This window comes from Humulus lupulus, chromosome 1, assembly GCF_963169125.1.
Source record: "Humulus lupulus chromosome 1, drHumLupu1.1, whole genome shotgun sequence".
Taxonomy (NCBI): domain Eukaryota; kingdom Viridiplantae; phylum Streptophyta; class Magnoliopsida; order Rosales; family Cannabaceae; genus Humulus; species Humulus lupulus.
The window spans coordinates 293,363,672-293,384,012 of record NC_084793.1 but is presented as its reverse complement, the minus strand read 5'-3'; the positions used below and the strand labels follow the sequence as shown (position 1 = coordinate 293,384,012).

Here is a 20,341-nt window from a genome sequence, read left to right as displayed (position 1 = left end):
GTATACTGTCAACTGCCACAAAAAACAATGCATATTTAGATTGGAAAGTAAAACAATATAAAAAATAAGTAATTGTCATCTGTGAAAAATGGTAAACTATCGTACCCCAATCGTACCCTATCGTACCCATATCATGCAATTATCGTACCCATATCGTACCCATAACATAACAATATCGTACCCGTAAGTGAGAATTACTTGCTAACTATCGTACCATCATCGTACAACATCGTACCAATATCGTACCTCTACTACTACATTAACAAAGAATACATATCGTACCCCCATCGGACCATCATCGTACCACTTAGTCAGTTTTCAAACAGTTGACAAAAAACCACAAAATAACCCCATAATCGTACTCAAATCGTACCCTATCGTATTCCTATCGTGCAGTACCCATAAAATTGCATATCTAGAAAAAAATATAGAACATTCAAAAGTAAAGTAAAAGCTCACCTTTTTGGCAAACAACTTAATAAGTTGCTCTTTGTGTATCTCTACTTTCTCCTTGCTCTGCCAGTTGATCATTCCTGGTATGCCTTGGCCCAATCTCACAGCATGATCCTGACCCAACTCAATGATGGACTCAAAAGCCCAATACTGCAATGCTGCAGCATACCCATAAATAGAGTACTTGGCCTCCTTCTGAGTCTTTCCTTTCTCAATCTTCTTCTGTAAATGCTTCTTCATTTCAACAAAGTCTTTTTGACAAGTTTGTAACAACTTCTGGTATGATATCTTCCCCCACGGGTACTGGAAAAAGAAGTCAACGTCGTCTACCATCTTCAGCATGTCAGTCCAAACCATCAACGTCTCCTCACGACCTTTCAAAACACCCTCAACTAATAAGCACAAACCCATCTTGTACACATCATCAACTATTTGACAACTCTCAAAAGTTCTGCACAGTTGCCCTATGCTCACTGGGGAATGACCATTGAAGTACTCAAGAATCAACCGATCCGAAGTGGTCTTCGCTTTAATGTCAGCTTCAGACGGTCCGGCCTCAAAATTTAAACTAGTAACTAAAGCGAACTCCAATTGGCTAAATCTATATCTTTTTTTCCCAATATAAAACTGGACTTCGTCAGTCTTCTCCCCTCTGAATTTGTGCAACAACAACTGATGGACTAAGGCACCAGAAAAATTTAATGGTTCCGCCATGAAGAACTGTTTGAAAGGGGATTCCTTCACCCTATCCAATAAACCACACTGTATAAATTTTGCTTTAATCTTTGGAAAGTACCAACTGCCGCGCCAAGTGATACGTCCCGTAAAATGTTCCTCTACTGGAACTATCAGTTGTGGAGGTCTTAAGTTCTGCATAAAACAAATAAATACCCAATTAAATAGAATAACAAAAAAAAACATAAAATTTTATATTCTGCAATATACTATCGAGCAACTATCGGAATCTATCGCACCATATCGGACACCAATGGAAAACTGGAACTATAACATTATCGTGCACAATCGTACCTCACATCGTACACCATCGTATTATAACATACACAACAATTTGTTCCCACTATCGGGCACACATCGTACCCAACATCGTACCCTATCGTACCTCCATCTTCAACCTCAAGTTATCAGAAAACACAACCTATCGTACCACCGTCGAACCACTATCGTACCCCTATCGTACACTCATCTTCAACCTGAAGTTATGAGAAACACAAATACTATCGTACCCATATCGACCCACTATCGTACCCTATCGTACCTCTAAAAAACCCAGAATTTTTTTTCAAAATTTTACGGTTTATCAGATTTCACACAGTCAGATTTAACACAGTCAAATTCAACAATACATACTATAACATTTTTCAATGGAGAAGAGATTAAAAAAAACACATACCCTAGACATTTTTGCGCAATGGGGTGTCGGTTTTTCTTCTCCGGTGAGGGGTTGGAGCTTGGTTTTTCTTCGTCTCCGGTGGGGGTTAGGGCTTGGTTTTTCTTCGTCTCCAGTGGGGGTTGGGGCTTGGTTTTTCTACGTCTCCGGTGGGGGTTTTTCCGACCGTCGGGTGAGGGAGAGAGCAGCGTCGGGTGATGGTGGGTGAGGGAGAGAGAAGCGTCGGGTGTGAGTACTTATGTTGCTCGATGGTTTTGTGGGAGTGAAGAGTTGGGATTTGGGAGGGAACGGGAAATGGGCAGGGGAAAAGCCGAAAGGAACTGTTTTTATTAAGTTTTTTTTATCACTATCGTCTACCATCGGGTACAATCGTGTACCATCGTACTATCGGGCAAGCATCGGGCACTTATCGGGTACCATCGTGTACAATCGTACTAATAGGTCTGCATTAACTTAATAACAACTATCGGGCATGCATCGGACTAGTATCGATCCATTATCGTACTTAAAGGGTTTGTAGAATGAAAATAAATATCGGGCAACCATCGGGTAGCCATCGAACCTTAATGACCATCGGGTAACCAAAACATATCGGGCAAGCATCGGGTGGCCATCGGACCTCATCACTAACCTTGAAACTCAACAACTATCGTCCCTGCATCGGGCCTATATCGGACACTATCGGGCATTTAGAAAAAAATTCAAGGAACCCAAAAAAACGCAGATTTTCACAGACCACGATTTTCACCCAAAAAACAGCAAAAAATACCAACAAACTACAGATCCAACATCTAAACAGCAATCTAAATCATAAAAACAACCAACAACAGCAAGAATCAAAGAAAATCACTTACCCATGTGTATCTTTCTTGCAAGATTTTAGAGAGGAAATGTATGAGATTTTGTTATGAGAGGGGTATTTTTGGTATTAAATGAAAGATGAGCATTTGTATCATATGGTGGTTAACTTTAGTTCAAATTTTAATTATTAAGCTAATGTAAGCATGATTTATCAAATTTCCCATTTTGAAAAATTGAATTGTAGTTTCTGAAAAAATGGGAGGGTAGTTTGGGAATAGGGACCACGTGATTTGGGGCCCAGTTATTTGGGTCCGTACGTACACATGAGATGAGGAGAGAAGGTGCAAAAAGTGAAGAAGGGCCTTCCTTCACATCACAACTACCTTTTTTAATTTTATTTTTAAAAATGCGATAAAGAGAAAAAGAAGAGTACTTAATGCCATTTTTATTTTTTCTGTTCACATTAGGGGAAGCATCGAACGCACTGTACGGACATTTGTAGAACAAATTTGAGTTTTTTTTTTCTTTCTTTTTGCTTGAAATTTTTCTGTTTTTAATTATTTTGTATCACTAATTAGAACTTATAATATAGTGTAGTGGACTAGTTTTATTAGTTTTGGTAAAATCTTCATTAAATTTTACAAAAGAAAATAAAAATTATTGTCAATTTGGAGAGGTACTAAATTAACAATCACGTTTAATTTTATAAGGTAATATTTTTATATATATATATATAAATTGAATTCATTTTCTTTGTTGAGTTTTGGATATATTCATTTGGTTATATATTTGTGTTGTTATTGCAAGTGATTTCTTAATTTATTATTTTAAAAACAATTTTTTTAAAAAGGAATTTAAAAAATAAGTGAGTTGTATGTATTTTATATAAAAATCACATGATTTTTCAAATTTATGGTTATATATGCGCACCAATTATTAACATTCATTTTCTTCATAACTCGCAAGTACAAGTATTAAAAAATGGTGCTAACTCAACAGTATAAATTTATGACATTTGACTATGTGTGATGTGAACGAGACAAGAAAAAAAAAATGTATTGATTTTTAAATAAAGATTATAATAATATGTACAAGATATATAAATTTGTAGTTTTTTTTTTAATTTAATTAATACACATATTTATTTAAAAATATATATTATATTGAAAAAAAGGTAGGGGCAAGCCTTTTAAGTAGTTTGTTTTTTGTTAAATTACTGTAGCAATACTTAGATGTGAAGAATTGACAAGACAATCTTATTAATTACGTTCCATGAATTTAAAATGATTATTCTAATCTATACGAAACAGCGATTGATTGCCCACTAATTTATTGTAATCATAATCATAATAAAGATTATACATAATACTATTTTTCTCTAGGATATATATATATATATATATATATATCAAATCATACAGTCATGCCTTTAAAAGCAAAAAATAACAATCGAAGTATAGTACGTGGTATCTCTTTTCTACGTAGTTTAATTATGCATGTTAATTATACGACGTTACATGATAATATATATTATTATTAAAATTCCATATTATTATACTAGAATAATACAGTACTAGGACTATCTATAAAATGAAGTAACCCTATTCTTATCTTTGTTATATGTATATTGTGGAAGAAGCAATTTAATTAGTTGTAGTGACTTTTGGATGCCAAGATCATATATAAAGATAAATAATAATAACAATAAATACAAGCAATTATTATAGTACTTTTGAGTTTTGACAAAGCATGGAATTATATTTATTAATATTAATTTTGAGAGAAATTATTGTTATTATTATTTTTCCAAAGTGGGAAACTATAATTAATATGATGAAAGAAAAGCCAACCAAAATAACAAATGAATAAAAAAATATTCACAAAATAAACTAAATATATAGTAGTTGCATATATAAAGCTTTGACAAAATCTCGCGTGCACTCCAACTAGTGGCACATCGTTGTACCCAATGAGGGAGCCAAAATCTTAACTTAGTAAATGTTTGAACTTTAAATAAATATTAGTAATATGATTAAAATTGAATGATAAATTTATATCATATATTGGGTAAAAATTATTGTTTGACAAATTTATATCTTTTCATTATATAATAACTAAATGTATGTTTTATCATATTTAGTTATTCATATTAAGCTAAAATATTTAACTAATCTGACATTCCTTCAAAGATGTATACATACACATATAAGAACATACAAATAAATTCTTACTTACAAAAGTGTAAGTAGGCTTAAATTTTAAGTCAGGGAAAAGAAAATCATATATGTTAAGTAAGAAGAAAAAGAAAAATTAACACATATATAATGTAAGTGTTTTTTATTTTAAATATCAGCAAGGGCTTAAGCCCATTCTTAGCCTAAAGTGGCTCCGTTTCTGGTTGTACCCGTCTCTAGTTTTTTGCGCAAATTTTTTATGCCCGTATATACTATAATTATTTAAAGCATTTATAAATTTTTAAGAAATTCCACATGCGTGACTGTATTTTTTATGCGTGTGAAAAATGATTTATTTAAATATTAATTTTGACCCAATAAATTATTCAGAATTTATGAAAAATTTACATAATTATCTAAATAACTCATATATATATATATATATATATACATGACCATAAGCCAAAAAAAATGGAGAAGAGTGGACCGTTGTGTCCTTTTTTGAGGGTGCTATGGAAAACTACCGTGAAGCTTCTTTCTTCTTCTAATAAAGTTCAAAAGGAAAAAATAAAAAATAAAAAGAGATATAAGAGTTGAGAAAATTTAATGCTCCAACGGTTAGTGCCACGACTATCTGAACCGACCGTTGGTCAGTCACGTGCTAATTCACCGCCTTCACATGCCGCCTCTTCCTCTTCCTCTTTCACATGCATACAATTATCTCCATTCAAAAAATGAAAAATAAATAAATAAAGAGATAAATATTTACTATGTAATATTGTCTTTGTGGCGGTGTCCTACATACATATATAGATAATAATGGGCCATATTGATTTTTTTTTAATAAAGGGGTATGGGCCGAGAGAGTGTACTCTGTTTTGGTGTCTGAAGATCTTGTGACACAACTACCAAAAGTAAGACCTTGATTAATGACATGTGTCACTTGGAAAAAAAAGATAAAAAAAAAGCCCAAATAGAAGAACAAAAAAACAAAAATAACCAAAGATGTTTGAGTTTAGAGGAGCCCTGTGGATTTGTGGTGCTAGTGCACTTAAATTGTAGGGTCACTTATCATAGATTTTGAAACAAAGGGGTTTTAATTTTTATGCTGGATTTTTTTAAAGAATAATGTTAAGATATATACATATATATATATATGGCATGCTACCTATTTCCAAATTTTAATAAATGTGGATGATTTAATATCGTAAAAATATATATATATATAAATGGGTATAATTAATGATGATTGAAGAGTTTTTTGGCAATGTCAGAAGAGATTAAGAGAGAAAATGTAAGGTTGAATTAAGTTGAGATGGAAGAGTGTGTGTATATGGACTATTAAGGCAATGTGGGTGTTGTAGGCTCTAGGCAGGTTCATGTTTGGCACATTATTGGAGTTTTGTAGGGTCACATTGTTGCAATATATTCAAAGTTGGCATGTGTGGATGGTCTCATTGTTTGGTCTTCAAGCCATGTGTATTCAAAATCATTTGTAAACAAGTCTAGACAAATAGTGAGTTACCGTTGGATACTCGACCAAATGGCCCCTCAACCCTAATCTCTGTCTTCCTTCCAAAAATAATTTCTCTACATTCCTATTATATGGATTAAATAACAGCTAGATGTTTAAATTAAAACCCTTTTATGGCGATTGTGTTTTCATGAGAATGGACCCCTTTTTTTTAAAAAAAAAAAAAAAAAAACTCATATATGATCTTATTATAATGCATGGTTGTGATAAAATTGGTGCGAGTAGCTAGCTAGTGTTGCTAATTTGACTATTGCATGAAAAACTTTAGTCTCAATAAGTCTCATCGAAAAGTCTATGGCTTGAATGAGCACTATTTTGAAAAAGCAATAATATCATATCCCATTAATTATATGTGTTTTAGTAAACTAACTCATATATATCTAACCTATAGGTCTAAGATTCTTAGAGTATTATTTTCATATTAAAATAGTGTAAATATTAGGCCATTTAAATGTTCATCTCCAACCTTAGCGCCAAAAATATTTATCATTTCTAAACTTGAAAAGATATATTATTTCAAATAAAATAATGTAAGGTTAAAATAAAAATAGAAAAAGTTATAAAGGGAACATATGTGTAAAACTCTTAAATCTACAGTTACACTAAATTTGGTGCAATACATTAGATCACACCAAAATGACGTGAAGTTTTAGAGTTGGGTTGAAGATAATTTCTACTCTATTTTTTATGTTGTACTCTATATATTAATTAACTCAAGAATTAGAGATGGCGTTGGACTTTGTAATTTGTTCTAAAAAATTGAATAATAATAATTCATTTTTTTGATAAAAGTTACAAAAATTAACTTTATAAATATCTGATTGTGGTCAGATTATTTTTGTAATAGGATATTTTAACTCTTGGTTTAATAAATTAATATAATTTTAATTGATTTATTATACCTATTTTTTATTTTATTAAAATAAAAATTTTCTTTTGAAATATCATATCCCACTAGTTTCATATATAAATATATATATATATATATTAGTAATATTATTTTTACAACATACTTGGATAATCATATGTTCAATTCTAATCAATAACTCTTTATTTGTGTTCATCACTTATATGATGAAGTATGGGTTGTTGGCAATATTTTCCTTTCATTGCCACTTTAATTTATATATATATATAGGTGCAACCAACGTGCAAATGCTCGTTTGATTAATTTTATTTAAAAAAATTATTAATTATTTTTATTATATTTTATGATTATTACTCTATAAAAGAACATCAATGATACAAATATAAAAAAAAAATATTTTACATCACAAACTACCTTATTCAATGTACAAAATATACATGATATTATTCAAAGCATACATCAATAATTGTAGAAAAAACTTGTTTAGTCTTGATAGAATAGAAATGTTATTCTAATTTCTTGTAGTTATACAATTATATTCTTTGTACATACACGACACACATATATAATGTATTTATAATATTGTTATTATTTGATATGAATATATATAAGTTAGATCAAGTAATAAAAAAAATAACATTTTTTTTTCAAATATAAATGATAATTTTTTTATATAAAAAATAGGATATATAATGCATTAAATATTATAATAATAATGATATTTTATAATATTTGAATTAATATTAATATAATTACTAAATATTTATTTGATTGGAATTATATAAAAATTAGAATATTATGTATTATATATTATTATAGCAATAATATTTTATAATATTTGAATTTATATTGATATAATTATTAAATATTTCATTTTTTATTATATATAATGATCATATTTTATTATATTTGAATTTTTAGTAATATAATTATTACATTTTTAGTTTTGTATGAAATATTATTAATATTTGAATTTATATAAATATACTTATTCTACCATATTTTTTAATAATTTTAAAAGTATATTTCATTAAATATTTGTAATATTATGTTAAAGTTAAAAAAATAATAAAATTACTATAAAAATAATTAAATATACACTTTTTATATAAAAGAAATATTTATGATTTCTTACAAAATATTCTCACACTCGATGCTTTGTTTATAAGACAGAATATTTTGTAAAAAATTATCAAAATAATATTATTTTACATACCGAAATATTTATATGTATATATATATATTTTGTTATATTCACCAATCATTCTATGAGGTATATATAGAATGCACAGTTATTGTGATGTAATATTTAGCCAAACATATACTATTAACATGCATGCATAGTTATAATATGTCTTAAAACAGAGATATTGACATGTACATACACCTAACTAAGGGTCTTGAGTCACTGTTTGGAACTATCCTCATTTGTCATTACCATTGGGTCCCTCCCTCTTGCTTTGCTACTTCTAATCTAAAACCTATGCATTTTGACACACCCTGACCACCGAAAGGAAAAAATAAAATAAAAACGCTCTCCAAACTGAAAAATGTTGAGAAAGTTAGATGCATTAATTATAGCTCATTTTCTTTATCTTGGTTCTTGTTATATAACCAAATCAAAAAAATATGATTGGAAGTACAAAAGGTGACAAGAAAATTGAAGTGATATATAAGCACTGTTGAGAAAGCTAAATATATTTATGTGTTTCCAATATTGGGTCCCCTCTTGTTTTAGGAGTGTCTTAACAGTCTAGTCTCTCTAATAAAACTATCCTATATAATATGACCCCACCGAAAGAAGTCATTTTTTATAGGAAAAATAAATAAAGTAATGAAGAGAAAGATGGTTAGTAAAAAGCTAGGGTTTAGTGGTCATTTTAATAATTAACTTGCAACTCACCAACAATTAAGGAGATCAGTACCCACAAAGATCTTTTGATGACATAAATCATAATTTGTTTTATATTTTTGGACATTAACAAAGATATAATTTTGTAAGTAAATGACCCTATTAATTAACAATGTAGGAAAAAATGAATTTATTTCTTTTATCTTAAATAAAACATGCCATACATATATATATGTGTATATAAATATATATGTTTGAATTATAATGATCCTCTAGTCTTGATTGTTGTGTAACAATCAAAGAGTGAAGAAAATTAGAATGAGTTGGGGTCCCCCACCAAAGAAATTAGTTGCAGTAACAAAAGTCACCTAAATTATATATGTTTAAAGAGGCTAACCACTCTTCCTTATTAGGATCAATAAGTCAAATGGTCCCTCATAAAATATTAGCTATCAAGTTTGTAATAATTAAAATGGCATTGTTTTGATCATAAAAGTGAAATAATTACGCTTTGATTATTCATTAATGTTATGGTTTGCATACAATAATTCGATCATTACATTGGATTTGGTATTTGGTTGAATAATCATAGTTAGTCTTGCCTTGAAATTAAATTTGCGACTCAAAACAATGTGGTCCTTGGCTTCTGTAAAAAAAAAAAGTCGATCGTAGTGATTCATTATTTTGCAACTAAAATATGCATATGAAGATACATTTATAAATGGGGTCAGTACAAAATAAATCTACTTATTGGACAATCTCTTAAGAGCACTCTCATTATATACTCTAAAATATCCTTTAAAATACCAGTCTATTTATTTTCCAATGACAAACTACATTTTTTTATTCTAATTATTAATATTATAAAAAATATAATCAACTTACAAGTATGTCATATTTTATATTAAGTATATGTAATATTGTGCTAAAATAAAAATAAAAACTTATTAAAAAATTAAATAGATAATATTATAAAATATAAATAAAACTCTTCTACTATATATATATAAATGAGAATTCTCTTATAGGGGCTTCACTTTAAGCCCTACTGGTAGGACTCTCAGTGTTTACAACCTGTGAACAGTTTTCAGCGCTATTTTTTTTTATGACAGTGTATATTGTAGCTTTTAGAGCATTCTGCAAATTTTCAGAAAATTCCGAATAGTTTACAGTACCGAAAACTAGTTTCAATCATGTTGTTGCACTCGTGACTAATTTTTTTTTATGTGCGTGGAAAACAACATGTTTGAACCTATTTTTCGGTACTGTAAACTATTCGAAATTTTTTGAAAATTTGCAGGATGCTCTAAATAGCTACAATATACACGGTCATAAAAAAAAAAGTCGTGCTGAAAACTGTTCACGGGTCGAGAAACACTGAGAGCCCTACCAATAGGACTTAAAGTGAAGCCCCTATAGAAGAATTGTCCTATTTATATTAATATATATATATATATATATAAAGTGAAAGATAAAAAGAGAGAAAATGATGAAATCTATATATATTCTAGGTACAAACAACGTGCAAGCCTAGTTTTATTTATAGAATTTATCAATTATTTTTATTAAATTTATATTATTGTCATATAAATTTTAAATAAATAAACAATATTATATACAAAAGAATAGCATAACTATATTATATGAAAAATTAAACCAAAACATTCTTTATGATTTTTTAAAATAAATATATATATTTTTAAACATAAATGATAATTTTTTTAATAAAAATTTAGATGATATATTATATTTATTATTATAATGATATTTTATAATATTTAAATTTATATTAATAGAAGTATTAAATATCTAGTATTAAATATTGTTAAAATGATAATATTTGAATTCATATTAATATAATTAGTAGAAAAATAGGATTATATATTATTATCATAATAATATTTTGTAACATTTAAATTTTTATTAATATAATTATTAAATATCTAGTATTATATATATATTTAAAAAATTGTATTATATATTATTATAATAATGATATTTTACAACATTTAAATTTGAATTATATTAATATAATTAATGAATATCTATTTTAATAAGTTTTAAAAGTATATTCCGTTAAATATTTAGAATATTCCGTTAAAGTTAGCAAAACAAATTATTAAAATCAAGAATTTCGGTTATCTAAACACATTTTATATCGAAGAGATATATGATTTTATGGTTATATATATAAAGAATTAGAGAGAGAGAGAGAAAATATGTAAATTAATATAATAAGTTTACGTGATGAATAATGTATTATAAATCTAGCTATGCACTTAGACAAAGGTAAAAAAAATTAAAAGATAAAGCATTGTTGTAGGTACTCTTTTAGAACTCTTTAGCTATAATTTAGCTATATAGTCATTTTACATATATTAATTGGATCAAACATGATAAAGTTACTGTGGCTGTCTTGCTAAGCAACAATAGACTCAAAAATACAGTTTTTTTTTCTCCTTTCCTTTTATTTATATATATATATATAAATTAACAAATAAGTCATAGTTTCTTACATTGAGTTGTGTTAGAAAAGTTAATCAATTTAAAAGATCATATTAATTATGTTTTTTTTTATGTATTTGTTATTAAAATCCCATATTTAAAAAAACTTCTCATAACTTTATTAAGTATAGGGCCAAAATTAAGCTTAGGCCCAATACTTGAAAAGAATAGTGATCAACTCAAACATAAGCTCAATTACAATGGCATGGCCCTAGCACATTCCCTAATACTAACACTGAAAGGCATGTTATCAGATACTGAAATTTACATAGTGTTATCAACGTTATGTGTCGGGAATGACATACTTACTGATTCGATCGTCAGAGTCCCTTCGGTTGACACTACTATGGTGTCTTAAGATTTTTACAATTACTTTCTATTTTAATTTACAGATTATCAATATTCATTATCTCACCCAATCTAATTGTAAATTTCGAACTCTACGTTAATAAATTTTAATTTTAAATAAGGTGACAGATATATTATAATTAGTGTGATAAAAAATGGACTAGTAAAATAAAGAGGCACTTGTTCTTAGTTCTATGATTCTCTTTTGTGTATGCATTTATGATTAATAATCTAGGAATGTCCTAAACTTAAGCATAGCTAATACAAATCCATTGATGCTTGGTAGCAGGAATGTTCTGAACTCTTATTACTACTTGAGCTACCTCCCCAAGTTCTTCCTCTAAGGGTTTATTGATATAATAATAAAGCTTAATTATATGCAATGTGACAGCACTAGGAGAATGAATATTTGTATTGTAGGTGATGATTGAAATTAATGAGGGTTTTATTATTATATATAAGTGGTATAAGTTAGTAGTAGTTAGTACCTGCCACTTGTTTTTGTTCAAAAATCAAGACACTCTTTTGGTAGCTGGCTTCTTAATTCAATTCTTGTTCCTTAGCTGGATGAAGAAGTTGGTCACTCACTCAACTTTGATGAATTATCACTTTATTTCTTAATTTTCTTATTTTACTTATCAAATATAAATGTCAATAATGCAACATAGATACACTTAAATTTAATTACACTCACAGATATGTATTATCAATTCTACTTATTACACTCTTAAATTCTCATAACCCCATAAAAATTGAATATAATTACACTGTACAATTACTAATTACTATCAATTTTAAATAATATTATTACATAATTTTTTTTTTATGTAATTACTAATTATTTTGCCAAACATGACAATAAAAATTCTTAAGTAAATAATATTTGACATTCAAACACGTAATTACTCGGATATGTACCCAAGTATTACACAGTTATTTCCAAACACACCCTAATATATAAAACCTCCAATATGTTATCAATAACCCCAATATTGTTATCGATAACAATATTTACGTAAAATATAAACAAAAACAATATAATTAAAACTATATATTTATATTTATATATAGGGGAAGGAAAAACATTAAAGTGGAACATTTTGAAATAATGAGATGTACATATACATACATATATGCATACAGATACGAGGGATTTTTTTTTTTTTTTTTCAAGAATGAAAAGTATGTTTATGTTCCAGCTTCACTTCCCTGAATAAATTAATGCTGTACAATTTCATTTCCTATCGAAATATATATATATTTTTTGAATCACTGCAACAATCAATTTTTTCAAGCTGTCTCAACAAGTTCACTTTCTTTCTTCTGTTCATCTTTTGGAGGAGACCCAAATACCTTCACTCGAAATGAAGCCTGCACATAAACATTTTTTTGCCTAATAAATTTTTTTTAAAAAAAAAGACATTGTTTTTTTAATAAAAAATGACTAATTTATGTTAAAATGGTTAAGCAGAGATAATTTTATATTTATATAAATATACATAGATGAGTTACATTTTAGATAAAAAAAAAAATTCATTGCGTATTGAATTCTTGAGTTGTCATATATATGAAATATTTTTATAATTAATTAAACTAAGGGCAACTATTGAACAAATATCTATTGATTAAAACCTATGTAATCTAAATAGTTACATATCTCAAACGACATGCAGTTTTAGATCATACGACAATATCGAGGAAGATGTTATTATAGGATTATGTACTACTTAGAACTTACCTTCTTGTCTGAACCAAACTCAATAACATCAGACGGTCGAATACGAGTTGGAAAATTTGGAGGTATCCGGTAACGTCTCCCCTCATTACTGCAAATTTTGAAAATTATATAAATATATATATATATATTTGTACAGAAAATTCCAAGAAATTATTTATTGACAAATAAAATAAACATAAACAAAGACTTAGAATACTTACTCGGAGACCCATGTCCCATGTTCGCTTCTCAAATCGGTCAATAAAAATGCACCATTCTTGTAATCAATACGTGCATGTGTTTTTGAAACCTGAGGTAATTAATAAAAAACATACATCTCAAACTAATTACTAACACAAAATAGAATTAAACTAATCATTTTGTTATTAAGAAAAAAAAAACAATGACATAAGAATCCATCTATTTTAGACGCATATATTATTACCTGCTCTAAAGGAAGTGTAATGGATGTTGCTGAAACGTCGTCGCTTGGTGTGTTTCTGAAATGAATTGGATTGTGATGATTAATGATTTAATATATCAGTCTAATTAAACTATGTACATATTTATATTAAGTGCTGCATTATGTTGTTAATTAGAGATTAAAGAAGGGCATGCACGTACCCAATTACGATGTGTTTGTTCTCATCTCTGTTTAAACAAATTGGTTGTGATGTGGCACTATTGTTTCCAGAGGTGGGTAAAAGAAACCACCTAAAAAAAGAAAAATAAAAAAGTGACCATTAGAAAAAATTAATTAAAAAATAGCTTGTTTTGTTAAATATAGAAAGAAAAAATAAAATAAAATCGATAGCACTGATGAAAGACGTACTCTCCATTCATGGCCCGTTCTAATGCATCATCATCTTCAAACCATTTACGAAGCTGGTCATTTGCCTACAATAAAAAAAATCGTAATATTTTTTACTGATTTTATCTTATGTCGTTGTTAGTATTCAATATGACAGTAAAATGTAACGTAAAACAAAATAAAATAAGAGCTTTTTTTAGGGACTCAAAGTAGCTAGATAGATACTTTATCTGTGAGCCTGCAACTTTGTGCTCTTCCTTCGAGTTTTGAGCTGAAAAATAGAAGTAAAAATAATGTTAAATAATAAAGAGAAATAGGAAACATTGTTAATAATATGATAAAACAAGAAAAATATGTAGAGAACAGAATCTTTAGCGCTTTACCTGTTACCACCTAAAACCCAATCTAACATCAATGGCATAGCTATGTCAATAAAAAATCTTCCACCAACTCTTCCGGGATGTGGTATCCTAAACTTTGTCAAAAACTGCAGCACAACAAGTTACTTATTGTTAATATAAATTCAATCACACAAGAAGAGAAAATCTCATTACTTTTCGTTTTTTTTTGTTCTGGCTAACTTAAGAAGGAGATCACTTTAGTGCAGAACCCGGAGGTCATCTCCAGTATCACAAATCAACTATGTGAACCCGAGCTGGATCCCCTCAAATGTTGCATTGTGAGTTTCTATCCACATAGGGATAGACCTTGCAGTGTGTGCAGAACTTGTACCCACTTATTATGAAGTGGGGACGCCTTTTCTAGGCATCCCTGCCACTACACCAAACGGCTTGTGGTAAAATCTCATTAATTTTGTTATTGTAATCATAGCACACAGCTAAGAAAGCGTCGTAAGTACCGATAATGGACCAAGTCCTACGCCCAAGTAAGCTTTATATGTTGAAGCCATTAATGCAGCCATTCTAGCCATTCCATGGATGATGGCAACTCTCAACCTTCTAGCCTTCTCATATCTGGAAAATAAATAAATAAATGGTGATGAGTCCAAAATAGTTACTTGTTCAATATATGTGATTCATAATTGATAAGAAAGATGGATCGTTACTTTTTGAGAGAAGAAGCAACGTCTACAGGAATTCCTGTTTTTTGGCTTTCTTCCCATGCTTTATCAAGTTCCAAAGCAAGCTGATAACTGTCCTGCAATGATGAAGTAAATGGCAAAAGATTAAGTTTTCAAACTCTTGGTCATCTGATACAACTCAAAACATAAACCATATTGTTTATTAAGGAGATTAAAGGGTTTAAAATCAGCAAGAGAACTACACATACCTCGATGGCCATGCATCCACCCTGTCCCATATTTGGCTGCATAGCATGAACAGAGTCTCCGAGCAAGGTCACACGCCCCTTTCCCCATGTCAAAGTAGGCGTTCTATCATATATGTCTCGTCGAAGAATTACATCTTCATCTGTGGCAACTATTAGATCTATCACATTCTCACACCAGCCATCGAATATCTTAAGCAGTCTTTCCTTTTTACCTGCCAAAGAGTGCTTTGGAGTTGAGAAATCTCTGTCTGTAATCTTCTATTAAGGAAAATACTCATATAGAAATATGCCAGACTTAGCACTTAAGGGCTTGAAAAATCATAGTGCACACAACTTAGTTCTCAACTAAGAAAGCTAAGATTTCATAGCGCAGAAACCCCAAAACTTGGAGCATTCTTAATCAATCATATTTTTACCATTGGGGCTATCCACACCACCGGCTGGTTCCTCGTAAAAAGCATACCACTGCATCTTCCCTGCTCCAACATCCGACGAAACAAAGTATTGCTTGTGTCCCAAGAATACACGGTACCTTCACAATGAGAAGTATGGTCGTCTGTTTGAGTCTCCACACAAGTTTCAGCTAAGAACAAATAAGAAAATGAAGAAGAACAAATGCAGTTTAAAGATTAAAGAAAGAAGGCATACCCTACAGTATCGATGTCAGCAGGTACAAAATCAGCAATACCAGTATAACATGTATAACCTGAATAAACAGCTTCTGTTTGACCAAACAAGTTCTTCCTGACCTACAACATGGGAACAAAGGAAGTTTTTTAATAGAAACTGTACTTGAAAGAAACTATTTATAACCATTAGCTCCTTCAAGATTGTTTCTAGTGGCAGAATATTTCAAATGAGCTCCCACCATTTTGATCTCAATAGCTGCTTATGGTCTAATGGGTGATGATGGTGTTTGCGATGTCTTTAAATATAACAAAACAGAAAAAATAAAACAACAAAAGAAAAACGAATACGGTGAATTTTGTTACAACCACTTGGATAGAACTCACTCTCAAAAGACTAACCTATGAGAGGCCTAAGTGGTCATAAAACTTATACCATACTTAGTCGATGTGGGATCCAAACAATACACTCTTAGAGACGATGTCCACAGCTGTCTACTTTGTACTTTCCCCAGGTCACCCCTTCTACGACGTGGGTCTCATTAAAGGGTATTGGCGCTCATATCATTCGTTATAACCAATTGAATAGAACTCATTTCCAAAAGACTAGCTTACGAGAGGAGGGTGTTCAAGTGGTTATAAACCACCAACTAATTCCATACTTGGTTGATGTGGCGATCCTAAGAGTCTTTCTCTCTAATTAATTGCTTTGTACTAAAATATTTTGAAGAAAAAAAAAATCAACTTCTCAACATAACTGAGTGTTGTAAGGTAAAAACAGTTAAATTTTTCAGGACAGAAGTATACCTTTGACCATATACCATCAGCTCCAACCAGAAGATCACCTTCAAAACGTTGTCCATTCTCAAGAACTACAGTGACCTAAACTCGTGAAATAGACAAGAGAGGACACAAATGAATGAAACGTCAAAACCAAATGAGAGATTGAACCAGGTAATAAAACACTAGTTATAACCACCATAAACCCAAAAACAAGTTTTTCTTCTTATGCTACAAATATAGTACTTACTATTAAACAAGATACAAAAAGCAAGACCTACCTTGTCACCATGGTCCTCAAAATCAACAACGTTACTATCGTTCATAATAATCTCTTCTCCAACAGCACGAGCCAGAATTTGTTGCAAAGCCATTCGGCTTATAACTCTAGTTACAGGTAGTCCTCGTTCTGCTGCAGGAGTGAATGTATCAAACTTGACGTACCTGATGATCAACTAAACATTATCTATCTCGCTAGTCCCTTGATCATAAATTCAGTAAAATTATATAAATCACAAGCTTAGAAAATGAAACAATTAAATTAGAAACTTTTATGCATATATTCTTATCAACTGCCAACCAATTTGACTCTCATCTATTTGTTGGACTAAACTAAAGTGATGATTCAAACTCAAAGCCTAACAAAAGATTAGAAGGAACATAATATATTGAGCTTACCAAGTACCCGAAACCCCATCAACCAACCCGTTAATCCGGTCACCAGTAACACACCCGACCCGCATAACCTCATCAGCAACATCCAAATCAATGGCTTCCAAAGCAGCCAAAGCATTACTCTGTATCTGAATTGGACCTCTGTACTGTCCCTCACCCCTAACAGCACTCAAATCTCTCTCAAACACCATTACCTCAAAGCCTTTCTTCTTAGCAGCCAAAGCAAGAACCAATCCGCCGATCCCTCCTCCGGCGATTAGTAGCTTAAGTTTCTTCTCCGGTGGCTTCCGTTTCGCGTCGGTCTCAGCTGGGGCGAGCTCGGCGGGAGGAGCCTGAGCCACCATAGCCTTCAACTCAGTAAAGCTCTTCTTTTGACCAATTGTTGATCTACTTTTAAATTGGTCGTTTGAGTGATTAGAAGGTGAGAATTCAAGTGGGAAGTCTTTAGAAAAGAGATTTGGGAACTGAGTTCTTGAGAAAACGGTCGTTGAAAGACTCATGGCGTTGGAACACAGAGTGGAAGCCATGGTGAAGTTTTTCGTCTCAGTATAACAACTCCACCACGACTACTACTGCTACTGCCGCTTGTATACTACTTGGTTTGGTCTAAAGTTTGTGTCTTTAGAAGAAGAAAAAATTGGGTTTCCTTTCTGAGCAACGGAAAGAAAGTTTTAGAGGGAGAAACAAGGAGCGAGATGAGCTGATGAGAGGGAGAGGGAGAGGGAGATGGAATGGTGGGGTAATAAAGATTAGGAGCCAATCCATGAATAAAGAAAATCACCAGTCATGGAGATTCTTACGCCATGTGGCAAACTCTCAGCGTCCTAAATGAAATTCCTTGTTTGGGAAAAAAAATAAAAATCAAATCTTTAAAGACAGACAGACTACTACTCCTCCTATTGCAATGAACTTCGGCCTTTTTTGTGGTTCTGGTTCAATTTTGTTTTTTTAGGTATAATTTCTAAATTCATTCATGTGTACTCTGTTTTTTCCGACTAAATATATAATATAAGCATATTTATAATTTCCAAACAAAATATGCATTTTACCATTAAAAATAAAAAATCATTCAATTATAAACATATAACTAAAATATTAAAATTTTAAACTTTTTTTTATTATAAACTAATTAATTAAAAAATTATATTTAAAAATAACTTTACTTTTAAAATCATACAAAATATTCAAAGTCATTTTATGAAGAGAAAAATAAAAAAATTTACATTATTTTTACAATTCTAATTTTTAGTTTTGAAAATTTGTACATATATTATACATTACTAAAAACATATTTTTAAACATTTAAATTGCTTGACTTAATTGTTTAGATAGACTTTGTATTAATTTAAGAGTAAGGGTTCAAACGCTTGCACTCTCATTTCTAAATATTTATTTTTAAAAACATTTCCATTCTCGTCCGATTTAATTAGTTTTAAACAGTTAGAAACTCTGGCTGAACCATTTAAAATCAACCGCCAGAAACAATTTTATTAGTCACGATTTTTTATAGTTTGATACGATGCATTTCGAGTGCCAAACCGCACTTGACTTAAATGGTTTTTTGAAAGCTAAATCAATGCAAGTGATCTCTCAATTTATAATTGTTCCAATCAGGTTGAAGCCTTTACCCATAAATATAGAAAATTGTCTTGGACCACTTTGTAACTAATCATCAACTTGGAACAAAACAATATTTTAAGGAAATGGGTTTAGAGAATTGTCTTCATAATTATGCTAATTCCCAAAATTAAAAAAAAAAATATTATATCAGGTTTTTCAATGTTTTTGAAAAGTATTATTTAGATTTTATTAGGTACCACTTTAAGTTCTCAAACTTATTAAATGTGTATCAAATATAATATTAGAAAATAATTTTCAGATAGTGTAACAAATAACAATATATAATCCAGGAAAAATTAATTTATGAACCAATTAATTTTTTTTGTAATTAGTTAGTTTATAAATTGTTTTATTGTGTAAATTATTTTCTAATATAAATAACTTATGTAATATATATTTAGTAAGTTGGAGACTTAATTAATACAAAATAGAGTGTTGATTATTGCTTTTCATAAAATTTAAGAAGGTTTGCTGATATAAACTCATTAAAAACAATATATATTTCCCTTATGTAATAATTAAAATATAAAAACAAAATAGCACTCATTTAGGTAGGTCGGCAGTATAAGATGGTGGGTGGTGGTGGTGGTGGTGGTGGTGGTGGTGGTGGAGGAGATTTCCACTAAGGTATTTTTATTAGAACAACCAATGAGGCTGGACCACCACACCACAACACATTGACTCAGGTGAATTGGTTTTGTACACGTGGCAGTTAGTGGTGTACGTGGATCTATTATGGATAGCTTGTCCCAACTCAAAGCTATTTGGTCCAATCCTTTTTTTTCATTTAAAACTAATAATTGAAACAAAAATGACATGCGAATATAAAAATCTGGTCATGGCCCCACATTAAGGCCGTGTTTGGAAAGAGAAAATAAG

General features: G+C 30.0%; 1 protein-coding gene across 1 annotated transcript; it reads right to left on the bottom strand.

Annotated features, from left to right (window-relative positions):
• Nucleotides 1–13,024: 13,024 nt before the first annotated feature.
• On the bottom strand, nt 13,025–18,583 carry LOC133810258 (zeaxanthin epoxidase, chloroplastic). Its single transcript, XM_062246031.1, has 16 exons — nt 17,846–18,583; nt 17,449–17,611; nt 17,195–17,269; nt 16,410–16,510; nt 16,178–16,293; nt 15,762–15,973; nt 15,538–15,629; nt 15,331–15,445; nt 14,855–14,958; nt 14,697–14,742; nt 14,493–14,557; nt 14,285–14,374; nt 14,106–14,160; nt 13,882–13,970; nt 13,682–13,769; nt 13,025–13,314 (listed from the first exon to the last, which is right to left on the bottom strand). The coding sequence occupies exons 1-16, from the start codon at nt 18,367–18,369 to the stop codon at nt 13,234–13,236; spliced, it is 2,016 nt and encodes a 671-aa protein (XP_062102015.1). The 5' UTR covers nt 18,370–18,583; the 3' UTR covers nt 13,025–13,233.
• Nucleotides 18,584–20,341: the final 1,758 nt, after the last annotated feature.

Bases quoted from the DNA above. Each gene is read 5' to 3' on its own strand.
- LOC133810258 (XM_062246031.1), bottom strand. From the start codon at position 18,369: ATGGCTTCCACTCTGTGTTCCAACGCCATGAGTCTTTCAACGACCGTT. The intron at 17,270-17,448 runs GTAGGTCTTGCT...TCACGAGTTTAG, and splicing joins TTGAGGACCATGGTGACAAG to GTCACTGTAGTTCTTGAGAA. The intron at 13,971-14,105 runs GTAATAATATAT...TAATTACCTCAG, and splicing joins TTACACTTCCTTTAGAGCAG to GTTTCAAAAACACATGCACG.